Genomic DNA, 18,969 nt, shown 5'->3' on the forward strand with positions numbered 1-18,969 from the left:
TAATGGTAAGCAATAGGTTCAACAGGACCCCATTTAATCTTTGGTTGAGTGAGTCACATGGACACCAGTGTCAGAAATATTTTTTGTAATGATATTCACAGAAAGATATTTTTGTTTGGTGAGCTTTCCTGAAAGACTGTCTAAACTGTGAAACCACACACAGTGCCCTATACACGGAAGTGTGAACAAGTCAACAGTTTCTATTCACACCTCTCAATTTTATTTTTTTACAGACAGAAAGATGACAGATACAACACTCGTTTCCTCTGTCTATCATTTCCACTTCCAGCTGACACCTCTGATTCATGCACTTTCTGTCAAACCTGAAGTAACATGCCTGTTCTTGACCATGTGGACTTTCCCACATTGAACCAGAAGCATGACAAATTCACTGCTAAACATATACAACAAGGGGGGAATAACACAGAACTCTGATCTTTTCTGGAAGAAAATACTGATATGGCTCATGAACATATTTCCATTATGACATCCTCAGAAGGCTGTGGTTCTGCAAAACAAGAACATTGTTGTATTGTTTATTTTTAATCATTCATATTGCAGAATGTGCATAGATATGTTTTTCATACCCTCAACTCTCTGTCTTTGCCGCAGCCTCACAGCTATGACAATAGTTGACAGTAAATAGAACGCAATCAACAGCACACGGCGAAGGATCATTTCCACCAGTGGCAGGAACACTAAGGACTGCTGCTCCAGTACTGTGACTGTGGGCATACATGAAGAAACAGAGAGTTTTCATGGTGATGAATCTTCCTTGTCATATAAGGTCACTGTGATTAGGCATGCAGTGTGTTTGATGGACATATTAAAAGCGATATGCCCGTAAGAATCAAAGCTATCATGTGACCACTGGATGTCGCACCTGGCCTATTGAAAGTCAATGGGGGCAACTGGAGAACATCCAGAAGTTCAAACGGACCTGCAGAATGCTACAAAAATTGAACAACTTCTGAAATATCCCATTTCTTACCCATCCTGAAGTATGTAGCTTCACTTACAAAGCCCTAATACATACCATAAGGAGGAGGTTAAAAACATTCCAAGCACTTTGGGTCAGCTAGAAGGGGTCTCAGTCCATCACAGACCACATGAAGACACAGGTGATTCTTCCTTCTGACTGTCTATTCCAAGTGACTTTACTTACCTCTGACAGAGAGCTTGCTCTCAGGGGAAGTTCCATATCCAGGAACATGACATTTGTACAGGCCCTCATCTGAACTGGTTACATTGTAGATGGTTAGGTTTGCAGTTGCACTGATGGCAATTTGCATGTTGTCTTTGAAGAAAGTTGCTGATCCAATATTTCGTTCATTGTGGACCAAACAGTTGAAGGTCACAGGGTCGCCCTCTTTGACAGGTTGTGCTGGGCTAGCCAGGATAACCTTCCATGCTGAGATGCACACAGACATTGATACCATCATGAGTTTCGGCTCAAAAAAGTATGGTCTTCCTAATAAAGAGCAATATAATGACTGTGTTACGGAGGTTTGTATCATGGGAAAACAGAAAGATGAGTTAAAAGCTCACATGTTACGGTAATGTTGACGGAGCAACTGGTTTGTTGCAGACCAGTGTCACACCAGTACACCCCGCTGTCAGTGGCAGGGAAGGCTGAAGGGATCAAGCAGGGTGCAGGGCAGACATGGAACTGAGAAACCAAAGACTCACTGTTAAGGACTAGATAACGGTAATAACAATACTATAGGTTTGGGTGGCAAACCTTTCCATCACCTGTCATCTTCTTAACAGGCCACGAGACCCATTTCCCTTCACAGGCAACTCGGAAGAGGTCATACTTAAAAAACTGCTTGCGGTTAGGATGGATGGTCACACACACAGCTGGGGTGAAATAATGATATTTTGTGTGTTTGAAATTCTCGTCCATCCAGTGAATTGTAACAGATAAAGCTGTCATCAAAAATAAACAACATCAAAGCAAGATCCAATACTCAGTCCACTTGCCTTTTTTAAACATTCTGGACTCAATAAATGCTTCATTCAAAGGTGGGTTGTGTACATCTCTTGAAATATCAAGTGTGGGCAGATAAATGACCAGATAAATGATAAAGTAGCAATTCTGTTTAATCTCCTTTAGTGAATAGATGACTGGTTCATCCCAATGAAAGCTTAAAACACAATGGCTATGTAGCTTTGAACCACTATGTCCTTGTCAAGATATCTAGGTGATCTTACTTACCCCCGGTTTGTCCAGCATCCAAAAAGTATAGCACTTGAGAAAAAAGTAATAGTTAGTAAATCATTACAGATGTAAAAGTGGAATTACAGAAAACGGCTTTTATTTGAGTTTTAGCTTTTATTAATATATTATTAAATTTGTAATAGTGGTTTGAGTGATCACTAGCATGAAATAAAACACTAAATATAATCATATTGTATACTGTTAAAGGATGAATCAAAATAAAAGTTCAACTGAAATCCGTATTCTTTGAATAAAATGCCATGTGTTTAAAATGTAAGCATTTTTTTTTCCCAACGTTCCAAAATGTATAATAAAATTCACGATAGACTCACACTTTGTTATACTATTTACAAAACGTAATAGATAAAATGAAAGCTAAAAATAGATTTTAAAAAAAAATAGTAGTCAGGCCTTACAGTTAAGCAGAGTAAGAGTTGACACCTCCATGACTACCTGACCGCAGCTGAAAGAGGAAGAGAATGAACAATGCAGAGAATGACAAAGGAGGGTCTTGAGTTGAAGAGACTGAGTAATTTGCAACACAACATAAAGGACATCACACAGAAAGCAGCATTCACACAGTTACCCATATTGGCGGTTCGGGGAAATGGGAATAAGGGTCCGAAACTGTTATTCATTTTGCTCCCAAAACAAAATCTTGACTGCACTGTGTGTAATGAATTGGACGCAATGCAGTATAATGCAAAGATAAGAAGGCCATGTTATGCAATTACAATGTATTTGAGGAGAATGAAATAAAAATCCATTCATTGAAGAGATGGGGTCAAGCATTTCTATCTGAAATTGTACAAGTAGAACAAAGAAAAGTAGGATTTAAAAAAAAAAGTAAATGCTCAAGTCCAGAGAAAGGAAACTGGGAAACAAATTCATGGTTCTTGGATAGAAAAATGTGGAAGGAAGAATAAGTGCTGCTCCTTCAGTCATGAGGAAATTCAGCTGTTGAATAACTGGTAAATCTGTTCTGCAATGGTCATGCACTGATTGACAGAACATGATGGATACTGCAGATGGAGGTGGCTTGGGCATCTTGTGAGGATGCCACCTGGACTGTTTCCCTGTGAGGTGTTCTGCCCATGTCCAAATCAGAGGGAGCCCTGGGCCACACCATTCAGGATACTAGGAAGAGATGACCCGCTAGGATCAGACTTTGAATAAGTGGCAGTAAAAGAATATAAGGGAGTAACTCAAACAAAAAAAAAGTACAAAAAAAATAAAGTAAAGCAATTGTGAAGTTCAATAACAATAGTTGACAATGAATAAATAAAATGTTTTCTGAGTTTGAAAAACACTCCAGACAAACAAAAACATTAAAACACGGAGAAAATATAGATTGAAATCAAACCCAAACACTTTCACTTCTGCCATTCTTTCTCTATCTTTCGCCATCTTGTGGTCGTCTTTGGGAGCGTGCACCATAGACGTGTCCCTTGTTGGGCATCAACTCTCGCGAGATGTGTCATGTCCAAAGGTTACCGTGTCACTTCGTTTTCAAATCATAAAGAGCACGCGTTGAAAAGTAAGTTATGAAATTATATTTGGTCTGCTGTGGGCGTTTGGTAGCAGTTACTTTGAGTGCTCGATTTCACGTTTGTCCACTGTTGTGGGCGAAGGGGAACAGAGCAATAAAGGTCATGGAAATAATAATTAACCCAATAAAAAAGAGGTTTATGGCTACTGCTATTGGGGTCAGCAGAATTACTGCACCACGTACTTCTGACACCTGCTTTCGCTTTTGCGGTCATTCAGTTCGCTTCCTCCAGGCTTTGTATAGACTCAGTAACTCACGGTAATAATTCTCAAATTTTGTCATGTTTTCTCTATATTTACAGAATTCTGACATTTCGATAGAACCGTAATGATATGGTCTACTCCATCTTCCAGGCCAATGGACTACCAGGATGAGAATGAAGAAGAAAAGGATGGACTGTAATGACAAACACCTGACATTTCTGTCCAGTGAACCATCAGGAAACTTCCAGATCGAAGGAAAGCTGCGCGTGGGACGTCAACAGAGAGGTACCGCCTGCTCTGTTCTGTTTCTTCAATGTAATGTCCTTCAAACTTTTGAGTGTTTAGCCTTTCACATTTGTGGTCGAGCAAGTCCTAACTTTCCCTGCTGTTGTGCTTGTAAAACACGTGACATTGGAATTTTAGGATAGCATTTGGTTGGAGCAGATTCCCTCACACAATCCAAAACACACCTCCAAACTAAGAAAGAAGTGTCTTTGGTGAATCTCTATCTTCAATCAACAGTTGAAGATTGACGATCAAAAAACACAATTACAAATGAAACAATTATTTCCTATACATCATCAACAAAACCAGAATAAATTTGAAGTCTGTGGTTGAATTTAATGGAGACTTCTATTTGTTTTTCTAAGAACTATTGTTGGCATATCAGCATTTGTATATTGAAAGTAGTGGTTTGAAGTTAAAGTTAACTTTTCATTTCAGAACCACTTAATCTGAAAATTACCAAGCCTGGTCTCCAGTGCATTAGACTGTTATTATAAATGTTGTGTATTTATAATTGTACTTGTGATTTCTCAGCTCTCACCCACAGGTTTTGTCGAGTCAGGGGAAACTTTCTCTTCATCTTGAAAAAAAAGGTTTGACTGATGCAAGCCCAAATGCATGAAAACAAACACAATAAAATGCTGTTCATTTTAAAATGTTTTTTTAGGGCGGCACTCTTGATGAGGTGTTACTCTTGGAGAGATGTAAGATTATGAGCCTTCCAGAGAGCGACACTCAGCTGAGACTTGGTGTGTGACATCGTCATCATTTACATTTTAGTGTTGAAATATTTTATGGAAGGTTTTTATGTGATTTAATAGTGGTTCCTGTGGCCTATGTGAAGAAATGATAATGTTAGCGATTTGTACTACAGAGAGTAGCGCTTTCTCTCCTCTGCATTGTGCTGCCAACAAGTGCGGTAGTCAAAAAAATGTGTGGCACAGAATCCAAAAAACTGAACAATGACATAAAATGTTGCTAAAACATCACAATCATATTATAAAATTAGGCGTGACACCATCTAATCTGACTGTAATGAAATGCATGTATTACTGTTTACTGTATGTATTACTGTATGTTTATGTGACTTACTAACACGTGTCTGTGTGCATGTGTGAATGTGTTCAGACTTTGAAAGCCAGGACCCTCCACTGTTTCTGAAGTTCCCAACCTCTGCCGAGTGTGCATCCTGGCTAAATGTTTTGAGAGATGCCAACACAGAAGCACTGAGTCTCCGCATTGCACATCTTCAGGCACTTCTGAGAAAAAACAGTCCCACACACACACTAGGGCACACATGCACTGCTGCACTGGGCTCCCAGGACGGTGACGGTGATGGTGACGGTGAGTTTTTATATTTATGCATATACTGGGAACTAAAAATTATTTTCAACTGCATGACCTATATTCTTTGGAGAAAGATATAGCTCACCCACCCCACCGTATCACTCACATGATATGGTGGATGCTGTCAGGTTGCTTCTGCTTGCTGTGGGTTATTTTTGTGAATATTTCTTATTTCCAGATCTCTGCTTTTTCCTTTGTAATTGACTGTTGAAGTCATTCCCCACTAGGTGGCACCATGCGTCTTCAGCAAATCCCTCCTATGCTCTTGAAACTAGGTCTGTGGGATGTACACTCATAAGTAAAAATGCATATGACCTCAGATGTATGAAAGCTCACGCACACGTTTTTTTTCTTCGTCAGAATGCGATGGTGTTGATTCTGCAAGCGCTCCAGTTGAAGTGCAAGTTAGTGTGCATGACACCAGCACTGACACTGTCAGGAAGCGTTGTTATGCTGCACCAGTTGAGGTGCAGAGACACATACACATGGTAACCCTCACTAAAGCCTAATATTATTCAAGTTTTTGTGGTTTTGTTAGATGGAATGCAGTCGTACATTTCTGGTCACACTGTGTTGCCATGGTGACTGCCAGCTGAACTATTGCAGCAGGATCAAAATCAGCGTTTCCCACAAGACGGAAGCAACAACATACCCTGCAGTAAGTGCGTGTTTGTTGGTGGTTCTGTGTGTTTTACAAAAAGAGGATTAGTGCTCTGAATGTGTGAGTGTAGCGTTACAGTTGCTGTCAGCACGCTTCATTTCGGACGATCAGTCTCACACTGTCAAATACATACTGTACACCTTTTATCTTCCACACACAGACAAAATACCTGTGTGTAACAGCCTGCCTGAACAGACACAAACAGACACTCACAATCTAGAAATAGGTTTAAATAAGGACCGTCAGAGAGACATTGAGAATTTACAAACACTTCCGTTCCGTCACTTTTCTCCGATCCTGTTCAGCTAAATTTGATATGCCAGGCGTTTCGCTAATCTGCATATTTCCCATAATGCCAGAGGGAGTTCATTTTTAATCCCGCTGGCCATGACGAAAGAGGAGGAGGAGGATGGATGGAAGGAGGCTAGAGAGGGAGCAGAGAGCTACTCTGACTGTGTTCATCTTCTCAGCGGGGATGAAAAGACATAAAACTACATAGGACATGGGCTGCCTTCCTGCTTAATTTTGGATTTGCTTTTTCTAATTTTCCTGGATTTTGGTAGGGCTTGGCTCTTCATCTCTATAATCGTCGATTTATTTGGGGTAAATAGAGTTCATGAGTATGAGCTTTTTTATTTCATAACTGAGCTTCTTGTTTCTCTGTTGCGCTGTTGAGTCAAAAACAGTCTAAAACATTAGTGTTGGGGGTCTTATATAGTTTTCCCTCTGTGCAAAGTGCTTTAAAAGAACAAATGCACATCATTATTTTTTGTTTAGTTGTTCCATCTTGTATCGCATTGGTCTACTGTTATCAATAATCAACTGCTGTCCGTCTCTCTGAGTAGCATGGGAGAAAATAGTGCTTCAAACTGGTGATGTTTTCATAAAAAAAAGGTGTTTAAGTAAGTATGCTGGAAGTCATGACAAGATAAATAGGACGGAGAGGTTTTTTTTTCCTTTTTTTGTGTTTTTTTTTTTAATTCAATGATGCGTAGAACCACGTTGGCGCTCACTGAGTGTTGGCGCTCAGTGGAGGAAAACAGCTCCTCTGCTGGACAGGTAAGGAAGTGCACAAACACTGAAACAGCAACCAAAGCTGAATTCTTGAACATGTCCAGGCAGCATCAGTGAGTGTGTGTTGGGTTTTTTCTGGGATTAGAATGTAATCTCCAAATCCTCCTGTTTGTCCAAGAACTGAGTCAGATTAGCTCCGAGTGTGTTTCTGTGTTATTGCCTCAAGCGTCCAGTGCAGACCAGGAAATGTGGCAACCTTGACCTAATGTGGAGGTAATGTCCCAATTTCCTGTTAAATCTTCTCTTGTCTGCACATAGTTTCTTTGTTACTTGTTTGTGTTCAGACATGCTGACCTCCTGGCTTCAGCTTTTTTTGTTTCTTCAACATCCGCTATAAATTGTGCAAACCCTTAAAGCTGTTAATTAAGCAGGAAAGTGACACATTTCCTCAATTAACTGTGTGGTAAGCAATGTCCATGTCATGTTACAATTTATCAATGAATAATATGCTACAGATATAGTTATAATACATGACATATAGCCTCATATCCATCGTCTGCGGGTATCTCAGTCAGGTCACATCCACCCCACAGAAGCTCGTGTGCTTTACTCAGTCAACTGTCCGTGGGACTGGACTGTCTGTTTATCAATTGTGATCATCCACAGAGGTTAGTATTTCAAGTGGGTTATTCATTAGCATCTCACTCACTAGGTAGATGACCACACATGACAGTCCTGCTTCTCATTTGCATACTGTGCAAAAAACTGTGCTGGTTTTCGTTGAGTCTATTCATTTTCCAGTTGCTGTCGTAGAAATCAGGAAGCCTGAAATTGTGAAACAATGACATCTTGGAATTGACTTCAGTCACGTTTTCTTCCACAATCTGATGTTTGCTTGCAAGTTTATTTTGCCTGACATGCCTCAATGCTCCAAGTATCTGTCTTAATTGTACATATGGTTTGAGATTATGAACTTTGGAGTCTTTCTTTGAAATTAAAATGAACTCTTCTTCCAAAACAGAGAAGCTTTCTTGGACTTGCCTCATTCTCCTTCAGAGACCTGTTTAAGACCAAAGATCCACAGGTCTCCCTAAGTCTCAGGTAAGTGATAAAATAAGATCGCACTTTGTCGTGCTATGGTGATGTTACAGTCCTCTACAGTAAGCCATTGTTACCACTTGTGTAGTTATGATATCATTTGTTACCTCCAGACATGTTATTGAGCCTAAAAACTGAGATCATTTGGGCCATGCAAAAATATCTTTCGTTTAATGGTGATGATTCATTACTAATAGATTCTTTGTGGTATTAAACATGGTTCTATCCCTGTGCCTGGTTTGTTTTGCTTCCTCTCGGTGGTACAGATCAATTCCTCTGAAACTCAAATATTAGCACCTGCTCCTAAAGGCTGCTTGTTAATCTGCATTAACTCATATGCTTTTGTAAGAGTTTTGTGTTAAAAAAAAGTAGTTAGTCCAAAGACGTAAAGATGGTCGTCTTCTTTTTTTTTAATGTTGCTATCCTTTAATAGAAAAATAAAAGCTTCTAATAACAAGCCAAATTATGATTTAGTAAAAGTGTAACTGAATATTCCTAATTTTACTGTTTTACTGTTATTCAGCAAAGATGACCATGGTCTAAAAATGACTTTCTATAGCTGTGGTTTTTCTCATTAATTGTCCAGTACATCTTTCATCTCTGCCTTCGTCGTTTTTGCTTACACGTACTAGGGGTCTGTGGCAAACACAGGACGGTTTCCTCTCGTCCAATTGGCTGTTGCTGAGTTACTTTGTCACCACATAGCACTGGCTCCACCCCTGTGATAAGTATGAAGTTTCAACCTCTTCCTGCTTTTCAGTCACAACTGCTGCACGGAGGAAGGATTGACATTAACATAGCTTTGTAAAAGAAAATGACAAAGTGGGGGGCAGAGTAAGAGAGTGGGAGCGGTCAGCCTGTGGGCCTGTGCCGGCAGGTCTTGTTCAGGTATGTCTTAGTCAGACATACCTGAGTCTTTCTGTGCTTCTCCTTTGCTTTTGTTTTTCATAGATAAAAGTTGCTTTTGATGCTTTTTTCGAAATGCTTAACGGGACTGTTTGTTTTCTGATACATGTTGCCTGTTATATCTCTAGCTCTGATGTTGACCTTTTGTCAGTGGGACCTTTGTGTGCATGCAGCAACATCTTGCATCTTTTAAATGTGTAGGCTGATGTGGTTTAAGAACGTTTGTCTTTGTCATCATAGAGATTTAGTGTAAAATGAAATCTGGGGACTCAATTCTTTTTTATGAACAGAAAGAACTTATGACAATACAATGTTGAGAGATTTCTGCCTAATCTTTTCATGTTGGAATGACTCGTTCATATTCCAAAAAAAGTTACATCATGCATCAAGGAAACATGAGGGTAAAAACTATAAAGTATAAAACAGTCCACCCACACAGTTATTTTACAGATCCTTTTATTGCAATTTTTAAAATTCTCCTTTATATCCAAATATATGTGTCTTTTGTTTCCTGATTCTGCTACACTGTGCATGTTTAAGTATTAAATGTGTGCTTCCATGTGACGTGGTGAGATCATGTTTCCTCATTTTAAGTTTAGCTGTGTTGTGGTGCACGGATACTGAAGTAGTTTGTCATGTGTGTGTTTTCTGTGTGGGTAATGGGAAACTCATGTCTTTAAAGTTGTGTGTAAATGGGAAACTCTGTGATGCACAGCTGATAATCTAGCTTTATGTTACCCGTTGAAGCTACCGTTACCCTGAAAAAAATTATTTATTGCGCAAAAATTGTGATTAATTTCTCTTTATTTGTCATTCGGTGAGTCCGAGTGTAAACCCACGAATCTTTGGAGAGTAGTTAAGCAGTTTATAAATTAACCATACATCTTTGTTCTCACATCCTTAGGTCCATGGATGGAGTGAACAAAGTTGGAGAGCTGAAAGTGACCCGGCTACACATGGAGGGTGAAGGTGTCGGTAAACATGCCCAAGAACAAGAGGTATCACAGATGTCTGTATTGGATTTGTCTGTGTCACTGTAGATGTGCTGTCATCTATGTTTCGTGTCAGCAGAGTCCAGCTCTGTGTGACTGCCTTCACTCCTCCATCCATGACAAAGAAAACAGTCCCATGATGAGAGCAGGTATTTTAACATCTGTTGCATCCGTCTCATGTGTCATCTAATGGACCTTTGTGTGTCCAGTTCTGTGTTCGCAGGTGTGTAAGCTTTACAGGTTTCAAACCGAGGACCAGCGGTGGCTGCTGGTCAGAGAACAAATGTCCGAAACGCCGCTGTCTTTCTCTTTACCCAAGCAGCTCCTCAGCAATCTCATACATGAGCTCAGGAGCCGGTGAGTGCCTTATGCTAATTTTCACGGCTTAAGAACTCAATTTGCATTCATCATTTATCATTTTGGATGTAAGAATACACGAAATAACAGAGCTTGGAGACTTGCCACCTCACTTGGACAAGCTGCGCCAAGATGTCATCAACCACTGCGACCTCCTCATCACCAGTTATCAGGAAACGCTCTGTGAACTCGAAAAACATTTTGGTGAGCTCTTTTTACAAGCACCCAATCATTATTGGTCTTTTTTGCTGAGCCCCGACAGAATATGATCACAATGGTTATTTGAGTTGCCATGAAATCCAAAATCGCCTGAGCGCATACTAGTGGGAAACAACAACACCCTTACTATAAAGATATGACATGTGATGTCATTTTGAGTGAATTTATATTTTGCTCAAACAGCTCTCAGACTTCTGGTCTTTTATTCTAGATTCCTCTGGACACGGTGGCTTTGTCTGTTGTATTGTGTAGGCTCTCTGGACTAAATGTTCCATGCCAGCTACTTGAACATACCCAGACGCATAAATGAGTGGGTAATTGCTGGTTTGGAGGTCCTGTGATAGGCGTCTGTGACCCCCTGAATTATGACAAGCTGGTGAGAAGTCAATGCCTCACCATGCTATTGGTGTATTTACCTATGCAGTCTTTGAAAATAGTCTGATGACAGAATGCATTTGACAATCCACTGTGAACCATGTTGTTCTTCCAAGCATGAATTCTTAGAATGTACTGTACAATGAGACGGTTGGAGGCAAAGTGCTGAAATTATGGGCAACAGACATAAAACATGCAGAAACATTGATCCTTGTATATCCTTGTAAATGGTAGTTGAAAATCTCAAACTAGCATTTAACTGGTAAATATTCCATGAAATTAAATGCAGACAAACGTCCTTAAAAGAGGCACTCTCATATCGACCTGGACAAAATGTTATTCATTTATCTTATTATCATCATTATTATTATTTTGTTGCACAGCTATGCTCTAAAATGAGATCAGATTAATATGTAGGACATACTTATGGTATGCATGCAGTACCACAAGCCATGTAATGTAGTAAATGCAAATTCATGTCTACAGAGGGTATGAGATTGAAACAACAAGCTCTACTAGCTCTTCAATTTCAAAGAGGATCAGTGCTGAGGTACTCCTGCAACTCATACCGTTCTTGAATTTTCATCACAGTTTCATCGTCATTCAAGTCAAGCCTTAGTAAGTCCGACCGACACCTCCAGTTTGTCCCGACAAACCTGCACTCTCAAAGGATGGAGGTCACCTGTGCGGACAGCGCAGGTCTGTCACTCTGCTGTTTTCTTAATCATTATGTTGAATTCAAATTCATCTCTCCTCCTCTGTTCAGGGGTTTGGTATGATGTCATAACTTTTGGTGCCCCAGCTGATCACCACCATGGTTTTAAGCATGGTGGGCTAAAGAGGCTTCTCAACAAACAACCCAAGCCCTCAGACAGGTGGGGTTCATTTTATGTTGACATCAAAAGGTTAAAGACACAAGCATTTATAACGTCCCTATCGAACAGCTGCATATATTGTGTTCATCCTAGCAGTGGTGTTTTGATGCTCCAGCTCAAGCTGCTGCATTCTCTCCTGCAGTCCCTTTTTTCAGGTTAACTGATCAGTGATTTTCTCTGTCCATAATCTCTCCCCCATCAAGCATCTTTATATATTGTTTCATGACGGTAATCTCTATAATCTCAGCTCTTGCAGGATTAGTGACGCTGCTGGGCAGATTAACACATGAACACATCGCAGCTTGTTCTCTGGCACTAAATGTCACATAAAGTTTAAATACAAATAACAGCATGATGCTCTATTATCCCGGTTTTACAGCGTGTTTTAATTCAATTAGGTTCGCTTTTGAAGATGATTATATCCCTGTCTTTTGAAGCTTGATCTGCTACACTCAGGAGGAAAACTCAAGGGCAAGGGAGCTGCTGGTCAGTGTGGCCCAGCTGCAGCCTCTCATCTTTGGACATGCAGAGGAGCTGCTGTCTGTCTCACTGGAGCACAACACCAGTCAGCTGCTGCAGGTCCTGAACGTCCTGGTTCAACAGGTGAGAGGTCAAGATGCTGTCCCTAGAGAGTGACTTTAAATTAAATCCAAACCTGCCCATAGACCGAACAGTTTGTTCATGCACTGAAAGACGAGCTGGTGAAGAGCGCTCTGATGGCGATGCACGATCAACAGCATGACTGCAGTGTCCAAAGCAACGGCCTCTGTGACAATATTACAGCCGATCTTGAGGGAGTCAATCCCGCCGGACACTGGGAGGCAGAATATGATGAGGAGGAGTGGGCAAGTCTCAACACACACCCCCTTATTTGACTTGTTTTTTTGTAACAAATGGGTTTGTGCAGGACAGAGTTTGGGCAAATGTTGCCAAAAGCATCAACTGCATCGTAGTGATGGTTGACAGGATCCATGATCGGGAAGATCAGCCGCCAGTGAGGATGCCATCTGAGCATCAGGAAGCCACGGAAGACTCCAGCTCACCAAATAATCGTAGATTCCACACTTTTTCCAATTGGGTGTTGTTTGTTTTGGTACCAATGAAGTGATCTCTGCAGCTCCCTCGCCATCATCCGCCTCCTCAGCGGCCTCGTGGCAGGAGTTGCTGCTCCCCCTGGTGGTGACGCTGCGGGATTGTGTGCGCGAAGCTGTGACGAAGGCGAAAGCGGCAATGGCCTTTGTGGTTCTGCAACGTGCAGTGGCTGCTACTGTTGCTAACGGACCATCGCACCTCATGCACCGGCGCCACACAGTCTTCAGTCAAGCGGTAAGTGTGTCTAAAATCTGAGACGACATGCCTTATAATAATAATAATAATAATAATAATAATAATATCATTATTATTTATTTATTTATTATGTTTCGTAGTCACTCGATCAAGCAGTAATTTCTCATGAGCATGTGTTAAGATAATTAATCAGCGTTTTATTGTGGTTATTCACACACCAACCCATCTTGCTTGGCATGCTGTTCCCCTCTCACTGACTACAGCAGTTCCCTCATGATCACACACAAATTTACAAATGAAGGACATCTGATCGAGTCTGATCTAATCTTTAGATGCAGGAGTCTGGAGAACATTGCACACGTTATTTATCAAGCGTCCAAACTACCATGAATCTTGAAATTAATGCATTATACTTCATTCAATGTGCACTCCAACAGTCAACTGTGGAACACACATGCCAGCTGCTTTTAGTTTAGTGTGTTTGATTGCTGTCTTTCTTATGGCTGTTGTGAAGAAGAAACTCTCAATAAGGACAGGGCATGAAGCTCTACCACAAATGCAGCATTACTACCTAATCAGTCTGAAATGTGTTACAAGTGTGTTGTTCTGAAGTACTGTTGAGGAGGAGTAACGTTGGGATGACTCAGATGTGGTTGTGGTTGTACTCATCACAAACTGAAGAACACATAAAACCAACTCTTAACTTGGTGATGTGTTTTATATTGACATTTATCATGGGAGTCTCAGAAGTCTATGTTGGGCCTGTGTTGTAGTCGAGATATGCCGAGATATGCCTCTTCTTGGCAACCAATACTTCATTTAAGAATTTTTTGTATTGTTCCATTCGAACCAGCTTTGTCTCTAGATTACACAAGACTGACTTGCCTTTCCATGTTGTCTCTCAGCTCCCAGCAGCCATCTGTGGCTTCCTGCTGAAGCTCTACGGAGGTCTGGAAGACTCAAGCTTCTTGCAACAGCTGCACACTGTTGGGATTCTTGTGCAGTTTGAGGGCCTTCTCAGCACTTATGGTAGAAAACACACTATAAGACATGCATACAACAGTGCTTATTTACATCCAAACGTGTGACAGGTGACGAGCTTGGTATGCTGGAGGATATGGAAGTCGGTGTCGGTGACCTCGGAGGAGTGTCATTCACCATCACAGAGGCAAAAACTGACCAGCCAAAAGATATGCTCCCTTCACTCCATGGAGCCTGGTAGGAGGGACACAGCAGAAACGGAAGTGTTCACACAAGCAAGGGAGAGTCCTTATGAGTGTTCCACTTGTTCCAGGGGCTCCTTTGTTGTCGACGTTCCAGTTCCCTCTGAAATATTTCAAGGGCTTCCACAAAAACTAAAAGATGGATGCTTGATACAACTTCACCCAGTTCTCTTCAACATCGGCATCAACCAGCAGCAGAGTTTGGCTGAGAGGTACACGAGCACAAAAATAAAACATAATTTAGCTGAGATATTCTTGACATTTACTCGGGCTAGCGCTAGAGAGGTTAGTTAATTCATTTGACACAAAAATATGAAGTGTCTTTTCGCAGGGAACAACATTTCACTGCACCAGTTCCAGGTTCACCTTGTTACACAATGTGATGTCATAACCAAGACATCCATGATGAAGGAGCATAGATGAGATATTGGAGAAAAATCTACAAAACTTAAGCACAAAAAATGTGGCACTGTCAACTCCATGCGGCAGAGGGTTCACATCAATGGGGCGCTTCTACCTTGATGTTTAACCCTTTCGTCACCAAAGTCGCAAAATTGCGACGGGCAACATTGTGGCATTTAAACAATCCAAGGAAGCTGCAGTTTCATAGCAGGTGTATTACACAGACGCGGATTTGTCTGAGTCAGATTCTGAAGAGAAATATTCACACTCTCCATCCCCATAGCTTCTTGAGAGATGAGGAAGAGTATCTCCAGTGGAAGCTTCTGTATAAATATGGAGTCCACTATGGGTCTAGGTCATGACTTAAAAAACAGATGAGTGTAGTCAGTCCCATCCCAAACTGTAGGTTGTCACTCATTTACTATATGCCTTCATCTCTCGCCATTTCCAAGCTGCAATGTTTTGAAATGGCGATATCAAAGAATGCGTCATTGAATAAACTCTCGTGCCAAAAGGGCGTAGTTTGTGTGTCCAGATTAATCTTACATTTGATCATTGTGGTGTCAAATATTAAAATGTGATTAATCATGATTAATTTCTAAATTCCATTTAAACTGCTCTCGGGGTCGACATACGGCCAGAGTGCTGGATTACAGAGCTGCAACAGAGCTATCAAAACATCTGATACTTTATGGTTGAAATCTTTGAAGAAGACTTCCTATGTGTCGCACTTATCACAGACTCGCTGATGACTCTCGCTGTGGTGTTAGGTATCTGTTTGCCAAACATGGTCTGTGAAAAGGTCATGTTTGTGTGCTTCAGGTTCGGTGACAGCTCCCTGCAGGAGCGAGTGAACCAGCTGAGCTGTGAGCGCCTGAAAGTTTACTGCAACATGCTGAGAGACCGGCTGCCTGAAACTAGTAATGTTTCACACTCTGTTGGCATTTTATCACCAGAATAATAAACATAAGCCAGACACACGAGTGAAATTCGATCAAAATGTTTCTTTACATGCTGTGAGACTTAGCTGGTTAGACTACCTGCCTTCTGACAAATGCCTAAGTCATACATGTATGCTTTATAAAATGTAGTGGGGTTTTTTTCAGATGTTATAGCAAAAAAGAACAGTTGATATTTGGGAAGAATGAGGACATCTATCTATCCATCCATGAAAACAATTTACTTGTACAATGTAAACATAACCATGCGTCATTCTCAACATCTCATCAATACTTTTCCACTTAAACTCTTTGACAGTTGAGTATTAGACTACGGACAATAGAGTCACAATTTCATCTGCATATGTTTTTGCACAGCGAGAGGAAACCCACACTGACAAGTGGAGAACTCAGAAAGGAGGCAGGTTCACTCCAACCCATGAGTTGCCTCAAGCTGGAGCTTACTGAGAGGCTGCAGCCACACTCACAGTGCTAAATATAATCATCATTAATGTGCAAGAGAACAGAAAATTAAATTGATGGAAAATAAAATTAAATCATCTTCAAATAAAATAAAATAAAATGAAAACTAGTTCTTTGCTATACTCCAAAGGGCACACCAGTCACTTCAAGCTGTGTGTACATTTTCACTTTTATATTTTCAATGTACAAGGTCGTACATCTGTGGAACAGGAAATATTCACACAGAAATGCTGATATTGCCATTACTAGTGAAAAGATTAAAGTGACATTAATTAAAGCGACAAAAGGGGATGAACTGAAATGCAAAAATAATACATGCTAAAATGTATTATATATGCGCTTGAATATATGCTTTAAGTTATTAAATTTAAAATTAGTCAGTGCCTGTTTTCAAGTCGTAAGCTAAAGTTATTTTTAGTTTAGTTTAGTTTTTCTTTCTTTTTTTGCATGCACGTGTCTACATCCTTATCTCATATCCTCTTGCCACGTCCTCTTTCACACTTTAGAGTTTGTCACGTTGAGATATGAATTATGAACGTTATCGACAGTTGCCACCAATCTTTATATTGCTAAACTAAACTTCTCCCTCCTTTCAGCTGACGAACACACACTCTCTGACTTGTTGACATCCCTTGATCGCAGCATTGAGTCCAAAAAAAGGAAGAATGTTGAAGTTCTCTGGCTTGCATGTTTGGTAATCTCCCATTATTCAATAAGTCTATTGTAGCTATTTTAGCTTCCCAAAATAGTTGAAAAAAAAGTCACAAAAGGTTTGTCAAACTGAAACCTGTGTATTTATTTCCAGGTGTGTAGAAAGGTGAATGGCGTCCGTCTGACCAGCTGTAAGAGTGCAAAGGACCGTACAGCAATGTCGGTGACGCTTGAGCAGTGTGTGTTGCTGCGGGAGCAACACACACTCAGTCAGCAGCACTTCAGCACCGCACTAGACTCCATGAGGAGGTAAACTGTCACTTTTATGGTCATTTGGTGAACCTGGTTCGGCCCGAGGGTTTTTAACAGCAGCAATGATGCATGATTTCATCAGCCCAGCTCATCTTCCTGGTTTTGTTTTCGGTTTCACTTATCACCTTTTCTTCTTTTGCTTGCTCCTTTATTCTGCTTCCCTTAAATTCCGCTTGTCCCACCCACACACACCTCACATCCAGGTCTCGTCTGTCCTGGGGGCAGATGCTCGGCTGCTACCCCAAGTCGCAGGCCACCGTCTCTGGGTTCGATCTCACGGAGGAGCCCTTGACTCTGCAGAGCTCTTTGGTTCCTGAGTGCTTTGCTCCTAAAGCCCCCAGGCAACATCTGTACCCAGTGGTCTTCCTGCTGGTGACCTCTCACCTGCTGGTCCTCTGGCTAATTTTAAGCCTGGTTATTATGCTGTCCAGATACCAGTAGGACCTAAGACTGAAAAGTTCAAGGAAGAATTCTTATTTGTTTGTGTTTGTGTAATTAATCCTAGAGTTTAACTGGAAGATAAATGTAACTAAAACACTTGCAAAAGGGGGCGTCTGTATTTATGCGTCCTTATAAATGTGTGTGGATTATTTGCTGCAGGGACGGCTGCAGGATGGAGAACGTTGAGAAGAATGTGGGAAACAGGAAGTTCGCCTTCAGTGGTGTTCAACTCCTCACCTTCCCCCGACTGTACCGACCTCCAGACGGAAGCTTTGGCTAAACACACACTGACGCCTTGTTTATTTTTTACCTTAAATTAAAAAATATATATATTATGATGCAGGCACATATGTTTTATAAAACACTTTTTCATTAGTCCTGACCTGCTCCACTGTTTATTATGACGCATGTTTGATTTATGGACTTTGTAAGTAAAGTAAATGATGACTGACACAAGGATGCATTAAAAATCATCAAATACCAAAAAGGTCTTAATTGTGTGCTTTATCCAAATATTTAAACGTGCTTTAACTGATTTCAACATCTGTCAATAATTTCACTGACTCAGCATAGCTTCTTTTATTTTAATAACGAGTGCATTACGCTCTCATGTGTCGGTATTTTTGCTGCAATTACATGCATTTGAGGCACGTATGATGTCCAGCTATTTAGTGGCGCTGGTGCACGGTTCTTCATGAGCGCATGCTGTTAAACAATGTGAATTAATAAGGAAATATCTGACTTCATGTCGCTGAGATCAGCAACATAATTCACAGTAGAAAAATAAGTGTTTCTGGGCTTTTATATAATAAGTCTGGTCTGGTCACGTTCTGTATGAAGAAGCATTTTAGTCGCACTAACGCTTCCTTTCTCTTTCGTTCTCACATCCTGATGTGCTACACGCAGAATCCTTTTAAGTTGGATAATTTGTTTTAAATATCCCCCCAAAAAATGCAGTCACGTACTGAATTCTCGACTTCAACTGTCGAACACTGCTCAATTTTCCTGCCGGACCACTTGAGGGCGCTGCTACGCGCAGCTACGATCACACCAGCGACAAAATTCGATAAGAGTAAGTAGTATAATCATTCAAAATAAAATCAAGAATATAGGTTACGCAGTTAGAGTAT

At 40.7% G+C, this 18,969-nt stretch overlaps 2 protein-coding genes across 12 annotated transcripts; one reads left to right on the forward strand and one right to left on the reverse strand.

Annotated features, from left to right (window-relative positions):
* Positions 1-199: 199 nt before the first annotated feature.
* Positions 200-3,662, reverse strand: LOC128755834 (low affinity immunoglobulin gamma Fc region receptor II-like). 2 transcript variants are annotated; one of them, XM_053859885.1, is made up of 8 exons: positions 3,585-3,662; positions 2,638-2,684; positions 2,219-2,251; positions 1,742-1,860; positions 1,549-1,669; positions 1,166-1,411; positions 588-725; positions 200-508 (listed from the first exon to the last, which is right to left on the reverse strand). In XM_053859885.1, exons 1-8 carry the CDS (start codon positions 3,656-3,658, stop codon positions 465-467), a joined length of 822 nt encoding a protein of 273 aa, XP_053715860.1. In that variant the 5' UTR covers positions 3,659-3,662; the 3' UTR covers positions 200-464. The 2 variants fall into 2 exon arrangements, with proteins under 2 accessions (XP_053715860.1, XP_053715859.1); XM_053859884.1 differs by having other exon boundaries at positions 1,742-1,929.
* Positions 3,603-18,310, forward strand: LOC128755833 (type II inositol 3,4-bisphosphate 4-phosphatase-like). Of its 10 annotated transcripts, none has more exons than XM_053859877.1 (27): positions 3,603-3,758; positions 4,124-4,258; positions 4,793-4,851; positions 4,926-5,007; positions 5,387-5,602; positions 5,833-5,880; positions 5,966-6,072; positions 6,144-6,263; positions 8,302-8,381; positions 10,189-10,282; positions 10,353-10,425; positions 10,486-10,499; positions 10,596-10,633; positions 10,707-10,837; positions 11,819-11,926; positions 11,994-12,102; positions 12,540-12,705; positions 12,768-12,947; positions 13,010-13,154; positions 13,220-13,428; positions 14,295-14,418; positions 14,481-14,607; positions 14,684-14,824; positions 15,837-15,934; positions 17,032-17,129; positions 17,241-17,395; positions 17,602-18,310. In XM_053859877.1, the coding sequence occupies exons 1-27, from the start codon at positions 3,701-3,703 to the stop codon at positions 17,837-17,839; spliced, it is 3,153 nt and encodes a 1,050-aa protein (XP_053715852.1). In that variant the 5' UTR covers positions 3,603-3,700; the 3' UTR covers positions 17,840-18,310. The 10 variants fall into 10 exon arrangements, with proteins under 10 accessions (XP_053715852.1, XP_053715853.1, XP_053715848.1 ...); XM_053859878.1 differs by having other exon boundaries at positions 10,356-10,425; XM_053859873.1 differs by having other exon boundaries at positions 10,486-10,633.
* Positions 18,311-18,969: the final 659 nt, after the last annotated feature.

The sequence above is a fragment of the Synchiropus splendidus genome, chromosome 3 (genome assembly GCF_027744825.2).
Source record: "Synchiropus splendidus isolate RoL2022-P1 chromosome 3, RoL_Sspl_1.0, whole genome shotgun sequence".
NCBI lineage: Eukaryota > Metazoa > Chordata > Actinopteri > Syngnathiformes > Callionymidae > Synchiropus > Synchiropus splendidus.

What these genes read in the sequence shown, in the direction of transcription:
- LOC128755834 (XM_053859884.1), bottom strand. Translation starts at nt 3,658, where the DNA reads ATGGTGCACGCTCCCAAAGACGACCACAAGATGGCGAAAGATAGAGAA. An exon ending in GGATGCTGGACAAACCGGGG is followed by an intron (nt 1,930 to 2,218) that starts GTAAGTAAGATC and finishes TTTTGATGACAG; the next exon opens with CTTTATCTGTTACAATTCAC. An exon ending in GAGCAAGCTCTCTGTCAGAG is followed by an intron (nt 726 to 1,165) that starts GTAAGTAAAGTC and finishes GTATGCCCACAG; the next exon opens with TCACAGTACTGGAGCAGCAG.
- LOC128755833 (XM_053859873.1), top strand. Translation starts at nt 3,701, where the DNA reads ATGTCCAAAGGTTACCGTGTCACTTCGTTTTCAAATCATAAAGAGCAC. An exon ending in CACCTGTGCGGACAGCGCAG is followed by an intron (nt 11,927 to 11,993) that starts GTCTGTCACTCT and finishes TCCTCTGTTCAG; the next exon opens with GGGTTTGGTATGATGTCATA. An exon ending in GCACTAGACTCCATGAGGAG is followed by an intron (nt 17,396 to 17,601) that starts GTAAACTGTCAC and finishes CCTCACATCCAG; the next exon opens with GTCTCGTCTGTCCTGGGGGC.